At 41.9% G+C, this 16,414-nt stretch overlaps 1 protein-coding gene across 1 annotated transcript in view; it reads left to right on the forward strand.

Moving 5' to 3' along the window:
* Positions 1-16,414, forward strand: part of dync1i2a (dynein, cytoplasmic 1, intermediate chain 2a) — a 19,004-nt gene continuing 2,590 nt past the window's right edge. Inside the window, exons 1-13 of the mRNA XM_083921463.1 lie at positions 1-64; positions 1,640-1,757; positions 2,555-2,669; positions 3,519-3,606; positions 5,185-5,300; positions 10,556-10,642; positions 10,836-10,998; positions 11,097-11,196; positions 12,037-12,162; positions 13,953-14,099; positions 14,189-14,302; positions 15,018-15,151; positions 16,179-16,323. Of these exons, the coding sequence (XP_083777589.1) occupies positions 1,650-1,757; positions 2,555-2,669; positions 3,519-3,606; positions 5,185-5,300; positions 10,556-10,642; positions 10,836-10,998; positions 11,097-11,196; positions 12,037-12,162; positions 13,953-14,099; positions 14,189-14,302; positions 15,018-15,151; positions 16,179-16,323 (1,443 nt within the window). The 5' untranslated portion in view covers positions 1-64; positions 1,640-1,649. The remainder of the gene's footprint in view (positions 65-1,639; positions 1,758-2,554; positions 2,670-3,518; positions 3,607-5,184; positions 5,301-10,555; positions 10,643-10,835; positions 10,999-11,096; positions 11,197-12,036; positions 12,163-13,952; positions 14,100-14,188; positions 14,303-15,017; positions 15,152-16,178; positions 16,324-16,414) is intronic.

Below are 16,414 nucleotides of genomic sequence, written 5' to 3' on the forward strand. Positions count from 1 at the left end.
GTGTTGGCAGCCCGTTTGTTTTGGCTGTATGCATTTGGTGTCAGGTCGAAAACCTGCTTTAAAGGTTTGTAATCTAAACATCAGTGTCATGTCTGTTGTTGTCACACACTTGTAACATGTCATGTAACTGTTGTTGTGTTTGTAGCCTAACTTACTTTACTCATTGTGCGGTCAGATGAGAGCGCATGACAGCACTGCGGACCAACGTCCGGTTAACTGTTGTAGCTAAGTTAGCTTCTAACAGATGAAGCCAACACCTCACCCCTAATAACAAATAGTGGGTTGTGTAAGTCACATTTACTATTACACCAAACACATGTTTTACTTAAAAAAAACATTGAACTAGGCGTGGTTTCATCACTTACACGCCAATTAAATGTTGTACAACAATGATGGCTAAGCTAAGTTAGCTCTGTAGCCGGTGACAACAAGGAAGAATAGCAGCGACAGAGGCCGATTTGATGCTAACGGTGCGTGTTTTCTGTGAAACCACAGTGCGATTTTGTAAAAGTAAACATCATATTAATGTGGCGCAGGCTTGTAGTCTGAACGCATATACAGCAAGCTGATAAGGACCGGAGACAAGACAGGATAACCCCGTGCTAAGCTACCCGGGTGTGAACAATTGTACCAGCGGTAGGGTGGGGCTCTCTGTTAGCTGACTGACAATGACTGGCCTGGAGTTACATGTAGCTGAGAGTATGTGTCTTCAGACAGCTACGATGTTTAACTCACTCAGCTGCAGAGAAGTAGGAAAACACTGTTAGATGGTCGTTTTAACTGACAGGTGAGGTTGGGTTGCTGTGGTAACGTTAGCAGTCTCCATTACTGTGCAAGGCGGTGCTGAAGCTGAGCGCATCAGCTGTCAGGAGATGCTTGACCTTTTTAAAGCACTGCCTTTGTTAGGAGACTGCGCTAACACTAAGAGATCCAGGGTGTGATGTAAATCCTTGAAACCCCTTTGAATTTTAGTGTGGTGTTTTCAAGGTTTGAATGAAGTCCTTGGATTCTGAGTGAAGTGCTTGAAATGTTATGCTATATGGGATTGCATGTATGTTATAACACAGAGGAAAGAAGATCATATTTGAGAGGCTGAAAACAGCATTTTCTGACATTTTTGCATGAAAAATTACTTTTAATGATCAACAAATGATATTAAAAAAATAGTTGGTGATTATAAATCTGTCGATCTGTTAGTCTAGTTAGATTTCCTTTTTATTTGTCATCCTCATGTAGAAAGCTGTCTCAAAACATCATGTTGTTGGGTTGTATACAGGTCAATAACATCTAATTTAATGTAATAACTACTTGCAATATAAGTACACTGCATATTAAGTATTGTACTGTATACATATATGTAGATTTCCATAGCTGTAAGGGGCTGGAAAAGCATGAAAATGCACCTTGATATGCATGAATGAAAAGTGCTTGAATTTGACTTTGGAAATGGTGTAGGAGAGCACTTCTTTTAGAGCACTTCCTTTATTTGTCAGAAAGTACAAACACAAGGAGACCCTTTCATTACCAGGGCACCTTTATGTGTGATATATTACTTAATTCTTAAAAAATGCATTCTAATGTCGTTTTAATGATGTTAATGGAACAAGAAGACAAACAGAAATATGTTGTTTGTATACAGCTGTGACATCATGTCTGACAAAAGTGAGCTGAAAGCAGAGCTTGAAAGGAAGAAGCAACGCCTGGCGCAAATCAGAGAGGAGAAGAAAAGGAAGGAGGAGGAGCGCAAAAAGCAAGCGGTATGTTAAACATTCTGTAAAGCCTTTGGAGAAATGAAAAAATGAATATGGAGAACAAACAGCATCAAAACCATTAAAAAGTCATATTTCAATTCAAATGCAAATTCTCCCCCTACACTTATTTTTGTGAGTTTCTGCAATGCTGCAAGAAATCATTGATGGCCACTATTTGCATCTGAGTCAATGCAGTTTAGAGACAGCTGGCACTCGTACAAAGATTTTGTGTCTTTCTGAGGAGGTTGGCATGTTGCTCTTTTAATAAATAGAATTGTTTTTAAATAATGAGCCATATATAACATTAACTGGCTTGTATTTGTTAAACTCACTTGTGAATGAGGTGGTAATAATTTTTTTTTATGTGTATGTTTCTCTATATCATAATAGTTGGTATAGCACCTTTCCTACAAGATAATGATAATAACATTACTATGAAATAGAATACATATACGCAACATAAGATTGAAAATAAAATGCACTGAAAATATTTAAAAGGATTGTTTTTTGTCAGTTGATTAACAGGAAGTAAAGTGTATGAAAATGCTGAAATTGGGCGTAATCCAATAATAACAAAGCAAATCAAAAATTCCTTTGCATTTTCTATTCTTTGATGCTAGTTAGGTTACGTTCTGGCACTAAGTGCAATTAATGGATATGGCTCAGTTAATCAATATTTTAGGATGTGCCGAAGTCTCTCTTATATCAGCCAGAAATCAGAAATAAGTTTAGGTTGTGGACCCTTTGTTTCTCTTATAATTAGAGATAATATTTAGAGCTTGCAATAACAATTATGTTTACAGGCGGATCAACTGAAAGAGGCTGCACATCACCAGGATGATTCTGACCTGGAGAAAAAAAGACGTGAGGCCGAGGCTCTTCTACAGAGCATGGGCATAACCTCAGACGCCCCTGTTGGTATGTTTGTAGATAGTGCACACTCAGCCACTGTGATATCTGGTTTTAAATGTTATAATCCCAGGCTTCCTGGACATAACAAGAAACAAACAAGAGGTTAATGTGGCTGGAAAAACCTTTGTCATTGTCTGTGTGCCTTGTTAATTCAACCAAATATTAGATAAAATAGCGTTGGGTTTACTTGTTCTATTACTTGCTTTCCCTTAAAATTGGATTGTTTCATTATCAGTCATTCCAGATGCAATGTGCTGGAGAACTAACCAAGTGGAAAGGGCCGAAAAATGTGTTCAGTATGTTAGTGCAACTTTTCCTTGCACAAATAACCTGCAAACCAAGTCTTAGTTTAGATCACATTTCACAAAATATTCATTAACACCTGTACTGTACAAGAGGGAGCACTGATGAAATAGCCCAATATTTGTAAAAAACTATACCTGTATAGACTATATTAATATTGGTTCATAGAGTTTATCCAGTGTTTTTTACAGCACTGACAAAATGCTAACAGCAGGTGGCAGAAGAGATCCATAAGAAAGTCCTCATGAGTTTCCCAGGATGTAGACAAACTAGAGGAAGTAGTGAAAAAAAACATCATAGTTTTGTGTATTTTTAAAAGTATTTGTTATTGCATTTATTCAAACATTAATTGCATAAATAAAAGGCAAAGTCAGTGTAATTGATAGCGTCTTTCTCAGTATGTTTGATTTTGTCACAGCTTTAAGTTCATGTACGGACTTGCTTGTATATCTGACATTAAGATTGATAGCATTCAGCATGGATGTATTTGTACTGTGTTGTGAATAGCTCTTCACACTGTAACAGATGATTATTGTCTGTCTCGCTATTTAGTCCCCCCTCCGGTCTCTCCAACTACCAAATCGGCGGGCACGCCAAGTGAGGCAGGGAGCCAAGACTCTGATGGAGCCGTGGGACCCAGGTACATCACACACACACACACACACACACACACACACACACACACACACACACACACACACACACACACACACACACACACACACCCTTCAGCAATAGTTTGAGTAACAACATTTTTCCCATTGTTCTACTATAGTACTAGTGTGGAAACAATGCCAAAGTTGTAGTATATGATGGCTAATTTTTCACTCAAGGCAACAAGTTTAAATGTACAGTACTTTGAGCGATGTCTTGTCCTGAAAAGTTGTTTTTTCGTGCTGTTTATGTGCTCAGCTATGCTTGTGCCAGCAACAATGTGATTTCAGCATCCTTGCCACATCCTCTCAAATCAATTAAACTGCACATGTCTTGTACAGCAAATTAGTTGTTTTAAATATTGCATCGAAAAATGTAGGGCTTTTTTATTTATTTATTTTTTTAAACTTTTCAACTCCAAACAAAGGCTATGGATATATTTAAAGCATGATCACACTGAATCTTTTAGACGGTCTCATACCATTAAAGTTAATAATGACAAGTTTATGCCAACTGAGTGCATGTTTATTTAATTTGTGTGCCGTTGAATTAGGACGATCCTAAATTAACAATAAAACGGCAGACTGCTGTGATGCCTGGGGGACTTCTTAACCCCTAATTAGAGCCCCTTCCCTGGGTTGAAATTCAAGCTCCCCCAGTGTCCCATCAGGCCCAGGGAGCTGTTCCCCCTACGTGTTGACTCATTTCCCTCACCAGCATGGCCATTTCCTACACACATGGAGGTCATGTTTTCTCCCTGAGGGTTCTCTCTCTCCCTCCCTCTCTGTCTGCACAACACTCAGAGCCTTTGGTGTGACACAGTTCAGGTTGTCTCAGCCCCGCAGGCTGCACATTACACCCTGTGTCATCTCACTCTGAGAGTTTGTGTGTCCATGAATTTTAAGCAGATACGTTCTTCTATTTCTGAGCTTTGTGCAGGCAAGCTTGAAACTGAAAAAACACAAAAAAGATTTTAAGTGTGTTTTGATAACATGTAAATTGAACTGATTTGTTACCTAGGATCCAATCAGCATGTTGTGTGCCATAATGCTAACTTTATTTCCTCTCCTCATTTGTGCTCGCTTGTCTCTCTCTCACTAATGCTGCCTTGTTGCTGTGACACTAACCAGGACTCTGCACTGGGACTCTGACCCGTCCACTCTTCAACTTCACTCTGATTCTGAGCTGGGGTACTGGACACTCTCTTCTCTCCTTTCCTGGTCATTTTCCCTTCTCTCAATCTATGGCATGATTACTTTGTCTTCCAAAGTCATTTAAGGTTAATGCAGTCCAGGAAAACATTCAACTTGTGAATGCAAGAGTGGTCAAACACAACCTTTTAATTGATTCGCACTGGTTTTACACTAATTTGAAGCCATCCCATGCAACATTCATTTTCTTACTAAATGTGATTCCACTTGCACGGAGGTGAAAATTGTTACAAAAACAAATTAGAACGGTGATAGCAGAATGACTGTTTTCAAAGTTTTGTTTCTTGTTAAAATCATTACGGCTTTGTGGTGATGTTGAGCTGTGCAAAGTTTGAGTTGTTCTATGCTTTTAGGCGTGGAACTCCAAAACTGGGAATGGCCAAAGTCACACAAGTGGATTTCCCTCCACGTGAGACTGTGTCCTACACAAAAGAGACCCAGACACCTGTCGTGACGCAGCAAAAAGAAGGTGATTCTCGCATAATATTACATAGGCTAACCTTGAAAAATGGGGAAAGACCTCTGTACATGAACCTAACTGAGCATATTTATGAACAAAAGTGTTACTTTGCTGCAAGAATGGTGCACCACTTGTGCAGAATTATTCATAACAGGGGGTGTTGTGGGCTATATGAGTGTACAAGTGGGTACCGGAAGTGAACAACAAGTGGAAGAGATTTGATCTGAAAGGAAAGGAAAGGAAAAATGAGGCCCAGGAAACATAAGAAGTCAGAGAGAGAGATTAAATTCAGACAAGCCCTGCTCCTCTGAACCTCACAACCATCTCCACTTCGGTATAATTAATGAGCAGGATGAGAAAACCAGTGACAGGAAGGAGAAATGCGATTGAGGGGGAAGATATGAAGTGCTGCGCATACGACTGCTTACTGCCTCTGAAGCATGTCGATATGTAATTGCTGCACTGGAGCTTTCATGAGGTTGACCAAAGAGAATATTTACTACTAAAACCACATGTTGAACACATGTTCTATAAAATATGCAATACTTGTGAGTGTGCTGCTTGTTCTTGGTTAATTTATGTAATGACAGATGACGAATCATGCGCTCAACTGAAATCCTGATTAGGTTCTTTTTTTGTTTTGTGGTGTTATTTTGTTTTTGTTTTTTGTTTTCTAAGGAAATAGCGGAACTATCTGTCCGTCTTTTTAGCCGTTTTCCTTAATTTATTTGCATCATCGACCAACACCTTTTGAAGCTTCCTTGAAAGCCTGGTTAGGGTTTTAAACAGTATTCAGATTGCTGGTTGTTGCCCCATCAGGTGACGTGAGATAAATCCAGAGGTGGCATGCAGCACGAGGAAGATGAAATTGTGTGATTTTGTGGAAAACTATGAGCAGAACTACTGAAGTATGAAGAACATCCCTCTGCTCCTCATCATTTTTTACTCTGGACCCTACTGGGCATTGTAAAACTGTGTTAAACAACGATGGTTCCTGCCAGCTGTTCAACACGAGGCCCCTTCCCCTCTCTGCCACTATGTAATCATTTCATCAACTCCCTCGCTTCCCTGTCTTCTCCCTTCAACGAACAGGCACATAACAAAACACACTCAGTGACATTGTGCATTTTCACACCATCACTTCTGGCACTCGATGAGACGGCATCCCCTTCCCAGCTTGCTCCCCTTGGCGCATTTTTGATGTGTGGGGTGGCGTCAGGCCTGTTCTCTGATTGAGCGATTTATCATGTTGTCAAAAGGAGGCAACGGCGCAGCACTCTCAAGGTCAGCAGGCGGTGGCATTAGAGGGGTGGCTGCCGTGCCCCGGCTGCTGCAGACCGAGGGTTCCCACAGTGTGTGCAAGACATCTTGGAGAAATGTGTAAAAAGATTTAAGATTTTAAAGTCACCTGCCCTACTGACCCAAAGAAAAACCCCTGAACAGTTGAGGTGAACGCATCATCGGGTTATATCATTTTTTTCTTGCTAAAGGTACTTATCCATAGTCAGTGTTTTTCTGGAAAGCACAGGGCAGGCATGGAAGCTAAGAAATCTACTGCTGTGGTCGTTTTGTATTTAAGCCATCTTAAAAAAGGCCCACCAAGCACAAAGTTGATAGCCTTCAACAGTTTTAAGTTAGACTACATTGACAAACCTCATCAGTTAGTTTGTTTGGTAGTGTTGTTAGTTCCCAACCTTTCATAAAAAAACAGTCACACAATAACATAAACAAACTAACTGACTGAGTCAGCGGTAGACCAGCAACTCCTGTGTTTTGCGGGGTAAAATTACAGTTTTTGTCAACAGAGTCTGGTGGCTTTGGAAAGAGCATAGATGATATAGATTTTTCTCTTTTTAAAGGTGGCATTAATATGTTTAGCTGCTGTCCCCATCAATAGCAGTACATTTCTTAGCTTCTTGCTTTAATCTGGGGCCGTGCTAACCGTCATCTACTGCAGGTACTGTAACACACTGACTATGGATAAGTACCTCATACAACCCCACTTTATGAAATCCAAACTATCTCTGGAGCAGCTTCATTCATTGCTTCATTTTACAACATAAGATGAATCTGTACAGTTCTGACATTAATTCGCAGACATCTATATTTGTGATCATGTGATCAAATGCATTTATTTGAATCAGTGCTAGTCCATCTGTAGGCAGTTTGTTGATTTGAAGCCACTAGATTGGGGAATTTCTGAGCTGTTGCTGCAGTATTCCTAGACTGCACTAGTAGGTAATACGCAGCATCAGTAGGCACTCCTCAACAAGAGGCTGTAATTATGGATTAAGATATTGTTGGTCTGGTGCAGTGTTTAAAAAGGCTTGCCAGGAATATCAGTACGTAGAGCGGTTTAGGAAATCTAATGTTTAATTGAATGCAATTGTTTTAATCACTCTCAATTCAGACGCAGGTCAAAACTTTTTTATGACAAAAGCCCTTAATGGTCTTCTTGTTTGAAGTGCCACTTGTAATTGTGGTCAGCTTTTATGCACTTGATGATTAGTACTGTTAAATATCCATTGTATCCCTCTGTAATACAGTAGCTTATAAATCCAAATGGAACATTACATATGGTCTTCATGGTCTCCATAGAGTGCATGGTTTGAGTATTTGCACCTTGACAACTAATGCCATTCTCATTTAACAATATTCTGAGTTTGTATATTATCTGTAAAGGGTTTTTCTTTAAAAAAAACAAAAAAAAAACGAGAGTGCTGGCTTTGGATTTGTGCTCACTGCCGGCCTGTTTGTGATCTTTAGACCTCAGTGTCATTAGAGCCGCGTGTAGCCATCAAAAAAAAAAACAATCAACTCCTGTTTCACAGATGACTAAGCCTTGAAGAGTGTTATCAGATTGACAGAAGTCTGACTGCAGAAATTCTTTGTTTTTATTCACCCTGCAGCCATTTTAAATTTGCTCCACCACTACGCACAACCACAAATTTTGATGTTGTACTGCGGAGAGAGAGGGAGAGAGAGAGAGGGAGAGAGAGAGAGAGGGAGAGAGGGAGAGAGGGAGAGGAAGAGAGAGAGAGGGAGAGAGAGAGGTAGAGAGAGAGAGGGAGAGAGAGAGAGAGGGAGAGAGAGAGAGAGAGGGAGAGAGAGAGAGAGAGAGAGAGAGAGGGGGGGGGGGAGAGAGAGAGAGAGATTCTGATCAGTGTATGTATTGGTAGAGTTTTGTATTCTGTGGTTATTGACCTTCAAACAGGCAAGCGAAGGAAAAAAAACTCTGTTGCAAGGTAAGAAGTCAGGCTGTTATTGTGCAGGGACATATAGAAAGTGGAAGACACCTGCAGCGGAGAGCAAAGGTAATTTACTTTTATACTTTGTACATCACTGGACGCATATATTGTCCATTGACTAAGACCTGTGATTACCACCCTTTCCCCCCCAAAAAAGCTTTTATTTCTTAAGTGGTACAAAAGCCTTAATTGAGCCTGCTTTGAGAGGAGGTGTCAGTGTATGGGACATTGGTGATCCGGGTGAATTCTGTTAAATGCATCCCCCCCCCCCCCTCCGTCCCCCCGTCCCCCCCTTACTCCACCAGCCATCGCTAGGCGCTACTACCCCCCTACACATCCCCAGCGGGGTCACCAGGATCAGTAGTTTTTCTCCAAATGGCCATTTTGGCTGGCAGGTGCATTATACCCTTTATTTTCAGATTGTCTATCCGCTCCTAATGCCTGGCAGGTTGATTGCTCTGGCTGCCTCACCAGGGAAAGGGCTGACGAGCACGGCCGGGACTAGCTGAAAGACAGTGATTACTGTTTTCCTTTAAGCCTGATTGAGGCCCTTGAAAGGAAAGATTTTAACCTTCTCCTGTTGGTTGCAGAGCATGGCCGCACATTGAAATGGCTTGTGTCATCAACCCAGTTCTGTAAACTCATCAGTGTACCCGATAACCTTCTTCCCCAAAGCTGCATCTGAGAAAGGGGATAAATCACTTTATGGACAAAGTGACAGATGACATTATCATTTAGATTATCCCAGTAGGAAGGAAATTCTGGCATGCGGTGCTGTCATGTTAGATTATGTTAAATGCTTGTAGGAACCAGGCGAGTATTTCCCCTCTCCTCATGAATCTGTTTTGTCCTGCTTTTGCTATTATTTTTTACATTGAAAGCATAGGCTATATACCGTCTCTAAGAGATGTGTTTTGAAAAAGCGCGTTCATCTTCTTTGGGGTAGAACCGGTGTGCAGTTTGCCAGCTGGTCTGGCCTGTATTTTGTCGCACATTCTCTGAGGTTGAATAGGAGTTACAAGACCTCCTGCTAGGATGGTAATTGCACAGGCTTGCTGTTCAGGGAGAAGCTTGTCTCGGGGCAGCCAGGCGGAAAACCTCTGTGCCATCCCCATGCCACCTCTGAAGAGCAAAAGACAATCCCAGCATCACCATCTGCTTTTGCCCCATGCCGTCATCTGGCCAGACCAATGGGACGGGCCTGGGCAGCTGCTTGACACCCTCTGCCCCACTGCCCTGTGGCCTAGAAGGGGGCAACCTGCTACTGCGACACAGAGGAAACAACTACACTGACAGCTAGACTTTCTATTGAATGGCTGGAGTCTCATTAACAGTTTGGAAAGACAGGGGTCCCTATGACAACAAGACACCCGCTGCGCTGTGTCCCTTTAACACAAATGACAAACTTCCCTGCTTTAGAGGAGCAGGTTCCTTTCTGAAAGGTGACATTGTGCTGGCAAACCAAACAAATGCAAGGCAGAGATACAAAATCAGTCTTTTGCCGGGCCCATAATCACTGGGTGGAGCTTTTATTGAAAAAGCACAATAATGGAGGTGAAAGACATAGTGACCAAAAGGTATGGAACGTCTCTATGGAGACATGGTCGCTTGTTACGTGAACTTTGTTACTTCAAATTTGATGTTTACGGCCTAGTTCTTGCGGTGAAGTCACAATAAAAATGGTGAATAAGTAAGTGTATAGGGTTGCAGCGACATACCATTGTATGAAAACGAACTGTTATCATAAGGTGGACACTTTCTTATCTTAGAACTAAAAAACATTGTTTATATATACATTTTTTTACACATACTTCTATTAATAAAATGTTTCAGTTATAATTAAGCCTTTCTTCAACCCCAAAAAACTCCTGTTTTCATTATTTTCAAGGGAGCTGTAACTGATGTTGATAATAATAATTGTGTAACACCGTGATATTTCATACCATTGCAACCCTACAGGGTATACAGCCTATCTGTTTTTTTCCAGTGTCTGACAGTTCACTTTCTGATCAACAGAGGAAGAAGAAGAGGAAGAAATTTCTGCTCCTCAACCAGTTGTGGAGACTCAAATTGATAAGCCGGACCAGAAGGAGGAGGATGAAGGTACTTCAGTACCACTGATGATGCATACGTTCACCTCAAACTTGTCCATTTTGTCTAGGAACTTTTTTTTTATATAGACATTGCAGTGTACAAAGAGGTTTCTATTCTTTCAAAGAAGTGCATCATATGCTATTTCATAATGGCAAAGAGCAGCAGGGTTCCCTTCTACATTTCAATGTGTTTCTCTGTGTAGCACCCCCCCATGAGCTGACAGAGGAGGAAAAGCTCCAGATCCTGCACTCCGAAGAGTTTGTGAATTTCTTCGACCACAGCACTCGCATTATTGAGCGGGCTCTATCCGAGCATGTGGACCTCTTCTTTGACTACAGCGGCCGTGACCTGGAGGAGAAGGAGGGGTAATAATTGAACAACGTGAAAAACAAACAAACATGGTAATTGTTTTTTTGAAGAAGTGTTTTTTTTTATTGATTTGTGGTGCTTTGTTTTCCAACAGTGAAATCCAGGCGGGAACAAAGCTCTCCCTCAACAGGCAGTTCATGGATGAGCGCTGGTCCAAGCATCGTGTCGTCACCTGCCTTGACTGGTCCCTCCAGGTCATTTTTTTGTTCTAATTAAACCAACTGTTGAGCACATTTCTCAGAGCAGCATTTGGAAGTCATTTACAATCATCGAAACGTCAATCCTAAAAATGACGTCTTTGTGTTCAAATGGAAGTAATATGTGTATAAGCGTTGCTAATTGGCTGTTGAAACAATTTAGCTTTGCACAGCCATAATGCTTTACGATTACATGGCTTGAGTTTGACAGCATTTACTTTCGGTCCGAAGTCCCTCAGGAAAAGTAAGTTATGTCCCACACATTGTCACTCAGTCGGGGGCCATAATGATTTGTTTCCTCCGGTGTCTAAGGTCATTTAATGCATGATTCTGCAACGACTCTTGACAGTGATTGAACACCAACTCTTTGCTCACATTATTACCCAGCTCAGAGCCTTGCTGAATTCTGATTTCACAAACTGTAAATCTCAGATCAAGTATTAGAGGCAGCAGAGGTTAATGGTTTGTTTACATCTGGGTAGTGTTGTCGTAGTCATTCTCTGCCTGTGTTTTTAAATATGTGCTTCAGTGGGTTCTAGTTCCTGAATGAGCTGCTCTATTTGAGTCTACTGCTGTCCCTCTGAGCGCTTTCACAACCATAGCTTTTGGTCAAAATTATAAGGGGAAATAAAAACCTAATTTAGCAAAGTTCTTAAGGGGGTAAGGCAAATTAGACAAGCCATAAATCTTGAGGAAACATTACTCATTCTTTAAGGCATTCAGCAGCACCACACAGGGCAGGCAAGGCTTTTCCGCATGGAGCCAAAGCCTGGGGGGCACGTCTGCCCCCCGCCCCTAGACATTCATTTGGGCTGATTTTTTTTTTCCTGTCACCAGTATCCTGAACTCCTGGTTGCCTCATATAACAACAACGAGGAAGCTCCTCACGAGCCAGACGGCGTGGCCTTAGTGTGGAACATGAAGTACAAGAAGGCCACACCGGAGTACGTCTTCCACTGTCAGGTACCCAAAGCCCTCCTTTTCTTCCACCTCTCTCCCCACGTGCTCACGGGTGGCTTCTTCCATGACAAGCATGGAACACCGCCAACCAACCCCCCCGTCTCTCCTCCTCCCGCCCTTATCCACATTCTGAGTTCACCGTACTGGCATCCTCCTCCACCACATCTATCAGCAAACACATGTTCGTGAGGCGCCGGAGAAGACCTGTGGTGCAGGAGTTGAATGGAATCCGAGCGCTGCAGAAGGATTAAGTGTGTGGGGCAGGGCTGGTTATCATGTGCATCCAAACAAGGGCCCTGTGTTCAGAGGAGCTAGCAGGGAGAGCAGCACAGCTCCTCCGCTCTGCCCAGCCTTATTATAATGCCTGCCCTGAGGCTCCTTCACCAAGACAAGTTGAGTAGAACCACATGTCGTTGCCTCCAGAGCGGATGTAGATGCAGGCGTATTGCTCAGATGAATAAAACTGAACAGAAGTGTGAACGCAGTTTTGTCCGTGCCGCCAAGTCGGCTCTCAATGAATTTTCCTGAACCATGCGTCACAGTTTTTGTAAAGAAAAGTCCCTTTTAGAAAAAATGTTGAGGTATGATTGTGATAGGTGAATTGGTGAGTGTGTCTGTGTGTATGCTACCTAAAAACCAAACTCAAGTGATAAAATTCTTGATTCAATTCATAATAATCTCGTCAAACAGCCAGGTTTGTTTAGCTTGCACAGAACTGACGTCTGAGTGATGAAAGACGTATTTTGGGGGAGAGGCAACTACAACTTTGAAATGAAGCAGGAAACACATTCAAGTTTGATGTTTTCCACGTCCTGATTGTCAATTTTGCAGCCATCTAACCAGATCCTGATACAGGGTGTCCATTATGGTCAGTTACCTCCGTGGAAAATTCACCTCATGTTATTTTCACTCTAGATTTGTGTTTCCGTTCATTGTTGTCAACAACAATAATGTTTTACTGGTCTGTGTGAATGAATATAGTGAGTACAATTATTACACTCAGCTGCTAGTTTAAGACTGTCCTGCATGAAGGTTGGACATTTTTTTTGTTGAAACTGTTTTAGAGAGGTGAGCCCACCCTCATTCATATAAATGGAGTGGATACAATAACAGCACCACAAAATAATGATAATGAAGTTGGACCAACACCTTTGTTGGGCCGAGGGCTGGACCGTAATTCAATATGACAATTTATCACGTTTCAATGGAATCAATATCATGGAAAAATGATATTGAGATTCCATGTTACACTATTACATTGTCTCTAAATTGACAAAAGCAAGCACATTAACTCTGAGAAAATGTTATCTATAATGCCTGAATATCATTTGAAAATGTCAGTATTGGTTTTATAATCCATTTTTATATCACCACACAGTTCAGTGAGATCAACATCAGGTGGATTACCCATGATTTCACATACATGAGCAGATATTGTGATAGAGCATTGGAGATTGAGTTCAACGTTTCGCATCATTCGGTGGATTTAGGCAGATCTCTGATGCTCAGTTTCGCAGGAACTTACGCCAAACACTGTTCATCTGAACACAATGCCCACATTACCATGACACAGACCTAGATAAAAAATGGGCAAAAGTATCCTTCAAGAAAGATGTGTATCAGCAAAATATAGTCTTCTGTATACTTTCTATCACAATATTGAAAAAAACATGGTTATTTTATATAGAATATTTATGAAATTATCAGAAAACATGCTATATTATATATTGATATAATATATAATTAGCTTAACCTTGCCTATACCCTGCTCTATTTTTTACTCTTTCTGGCAGTCTGCTGTTATGTCGGCTTCGTTTGCCAAGTTCCACCCAAACGTTGTGGTGGGAGGCACATACTCGGGGCAGATTGTACTGTGGGACAACAGGAGCAACAAGAGGACCCCGGTGCAGAGGACTCCCCTGTCGGCAGCAGCACACACGGTACACTAAACAATCGTCACAGTGGGTTATACTTTATTCTTATGCAGCAGAAGAGTTAAACAAAAAAGTCTCCCTTATTCTTTTCGCAGCACCCAGTATACTGTGTGAATGTGGTTGGCACCCAGAATGCCCACAATCTGATTAGCATCTCCACTGACGGCAAGATTTGCTCCTGGAGTCTGGACATGCTCTCTCAGCCACAGGTAACGTGTGTGTGTGTGTGTGTGTGTGTGTGTGTGTGTGTGTGTGTGTGTGTGTGTGTGTGTGTGTGTGTGTGTGTGTGTGTGTGTGTGTGTGTGTGTGTGTGTGTGTGTGTGTGTGTGTGTGTGTGTGTGTGTGTGTGTGTGTGTGTGTGTGTGTGTGTGTGTGTGTGTGTGTGTGTGTGTGTGTGTGTGTGTGTGTGTGTGTGTGTGTGTGTGTGTGTGTGTGTTCCTACGAGTTGTCAGAGGAATATTTCTGAATGACATAATCAACTCTGTGTTAAAGATTTAACCGTAACATTTAATCTCTCTGTTAATAACACATCACATTTCAAACTTGGAGCTTTTACATTTTGTGTACTTTCTGTCGCACTTTTCAAACACTTCCCGTCCCTCCCTCTCAAGCTAAAAGTCAAACATTTTGGCCGGACTTCTAAGTTTAAGCATTCCAGTTTGGTATTTCCCCCCTGACTTTCTTTTCTACAACTCATTTCTCACTTTCAAGGAAATTGAGTTTGCTAGCTGTGTCATTTCATGTGCGCTGCCAAGACCTCAATGTCAAACTTCCATTTTTTAAAAAAGCGAGTTGAATTTATATTACGCATTAATAAACTGTCAAGTGATTTTTCTAGGTTGTGCTTGGCAGAGTGTGTGTTACTATGAAGCCTGAGCAGGGAGCTTGTTAAATATGTCGTTCCATGTTGCCTCCCCTCCACAGGACAGCATGGAGCTGGTGTTCAAGCAGTCCAAAGCTGTAGCTGTTACCTCCATGTCTTTCCCTCTCGGAGACGTCAACAATTTCGTGGTGGGCAGCGAGGACGGCTCTGTCTACATGTCGTGTCGTCATGGAAGGTGTGTTCATAATTAAACCTCGGCGTCCCCTTCCTCGAACACCGCCAGGAAACTGAGGCGGCTTGTTCGGCCCACCTCGCACAGTGTGTCAAATAAATATAGCCCACTCACTTCCCAGTGCAACGCAAATCCAACACTTGATCTCCTGGTGTTTGAGGTTTCACTCCTGCCCAGTCATCCTGTTTTTCTTTTCCGCTTGTCAGTTGTGTTTGTAAAGGTCGCTCAACATAAACAGGGCACACATGCAGAGGAAACAAATCATTTTTTCCCCTGTCCTTTTTTTTTTTTCTTCTCTTCTTAGTATGTTTCTCTGAATGAGAGAGTTTGTTTACGGTCGGTCTTCCCGGAGAGAATTAAAACTGCAGTTCATCCCACAATGTTCTCATTTAAGACACCGGGGCTCCTCTCATGGCGGTTGGTCCTCTGGTAAAAAAAGCAAAGAAATGTGGCTTAAATCACAGCTGCCACTGAGCAGCGTGTCAGCCCCACAGTAAATGTCCTGCAGTATGCCCAGAGACCGCAGAGAGGAGATAGCTGCTTGGTTTTTGCACAGAAGTATCACCTCTGTAATTGGGGGAATAATTTTCCACCTCATTTACAATGGTATGATACTCTCATCGCAGTTAATAATGCATAAGCATCACTCATGCTGAGTATTTACCTCTCTACATTAATTATCAGAGCTTCAGTTGGTTAACAGCTCTGCAACATGTGGTTGAGGGGTTGCAGACACTTATGCTACCCTGCTGGTAATCACGCGATATAAGTAAATGATTAATGTGAAAAAGTCCAACAGAGGTCCAACTGTGCCTTTTTTGTGCTTAATGTGATGCCCAAATGATTTGAACAGTGAGTTTTAATGTTGGATTTTCTCTTTGTTCATGCAATGTACAGAAATGTCTATTCAAACATTATCAGCACAGCAGGCCGTTACTCAACACCTGCCGCTTTTGGAAATTAAATTTCTCGTGCTTGATTTATTCTGTCAGTATGTTTGCACTTACTTCATCTTCTGTGTGCTCCACAGCAAAGCGGGCATCAGTGAGATGTTTGAGGGCCACCATGGGCCCATCACAGGGATCCATTGCCACACAGCTGCAGGGCCTCTGGACTTCTCCCACCTGTTTGTTACCTCCTCTTTCGACTGGACTGTAAAGCTGTGGAGCACCAAGGTTAGAGTGAGATCTCGAAAAAACCTCAGGATTATTTGATTTGGCAGGAAAGACCCGTCTGTATGTAGGAAAAAGTTTCCTCCTCCTGTTG

The sequence above is a fragment of the Echiichthys vipera genome (genome assembly GCF_963691815.1).
Source record: "Echiichthys vipera genome assembly, chromosome: 10".
In the NCBI taxonomy this organism is placed as follows: domain Eukaryota; kingdom Metazoa; phylum Chordata; class Actinopteri; order Perciformes; family Trachinidae; genus Echiichthys; species Echiichthys vipera.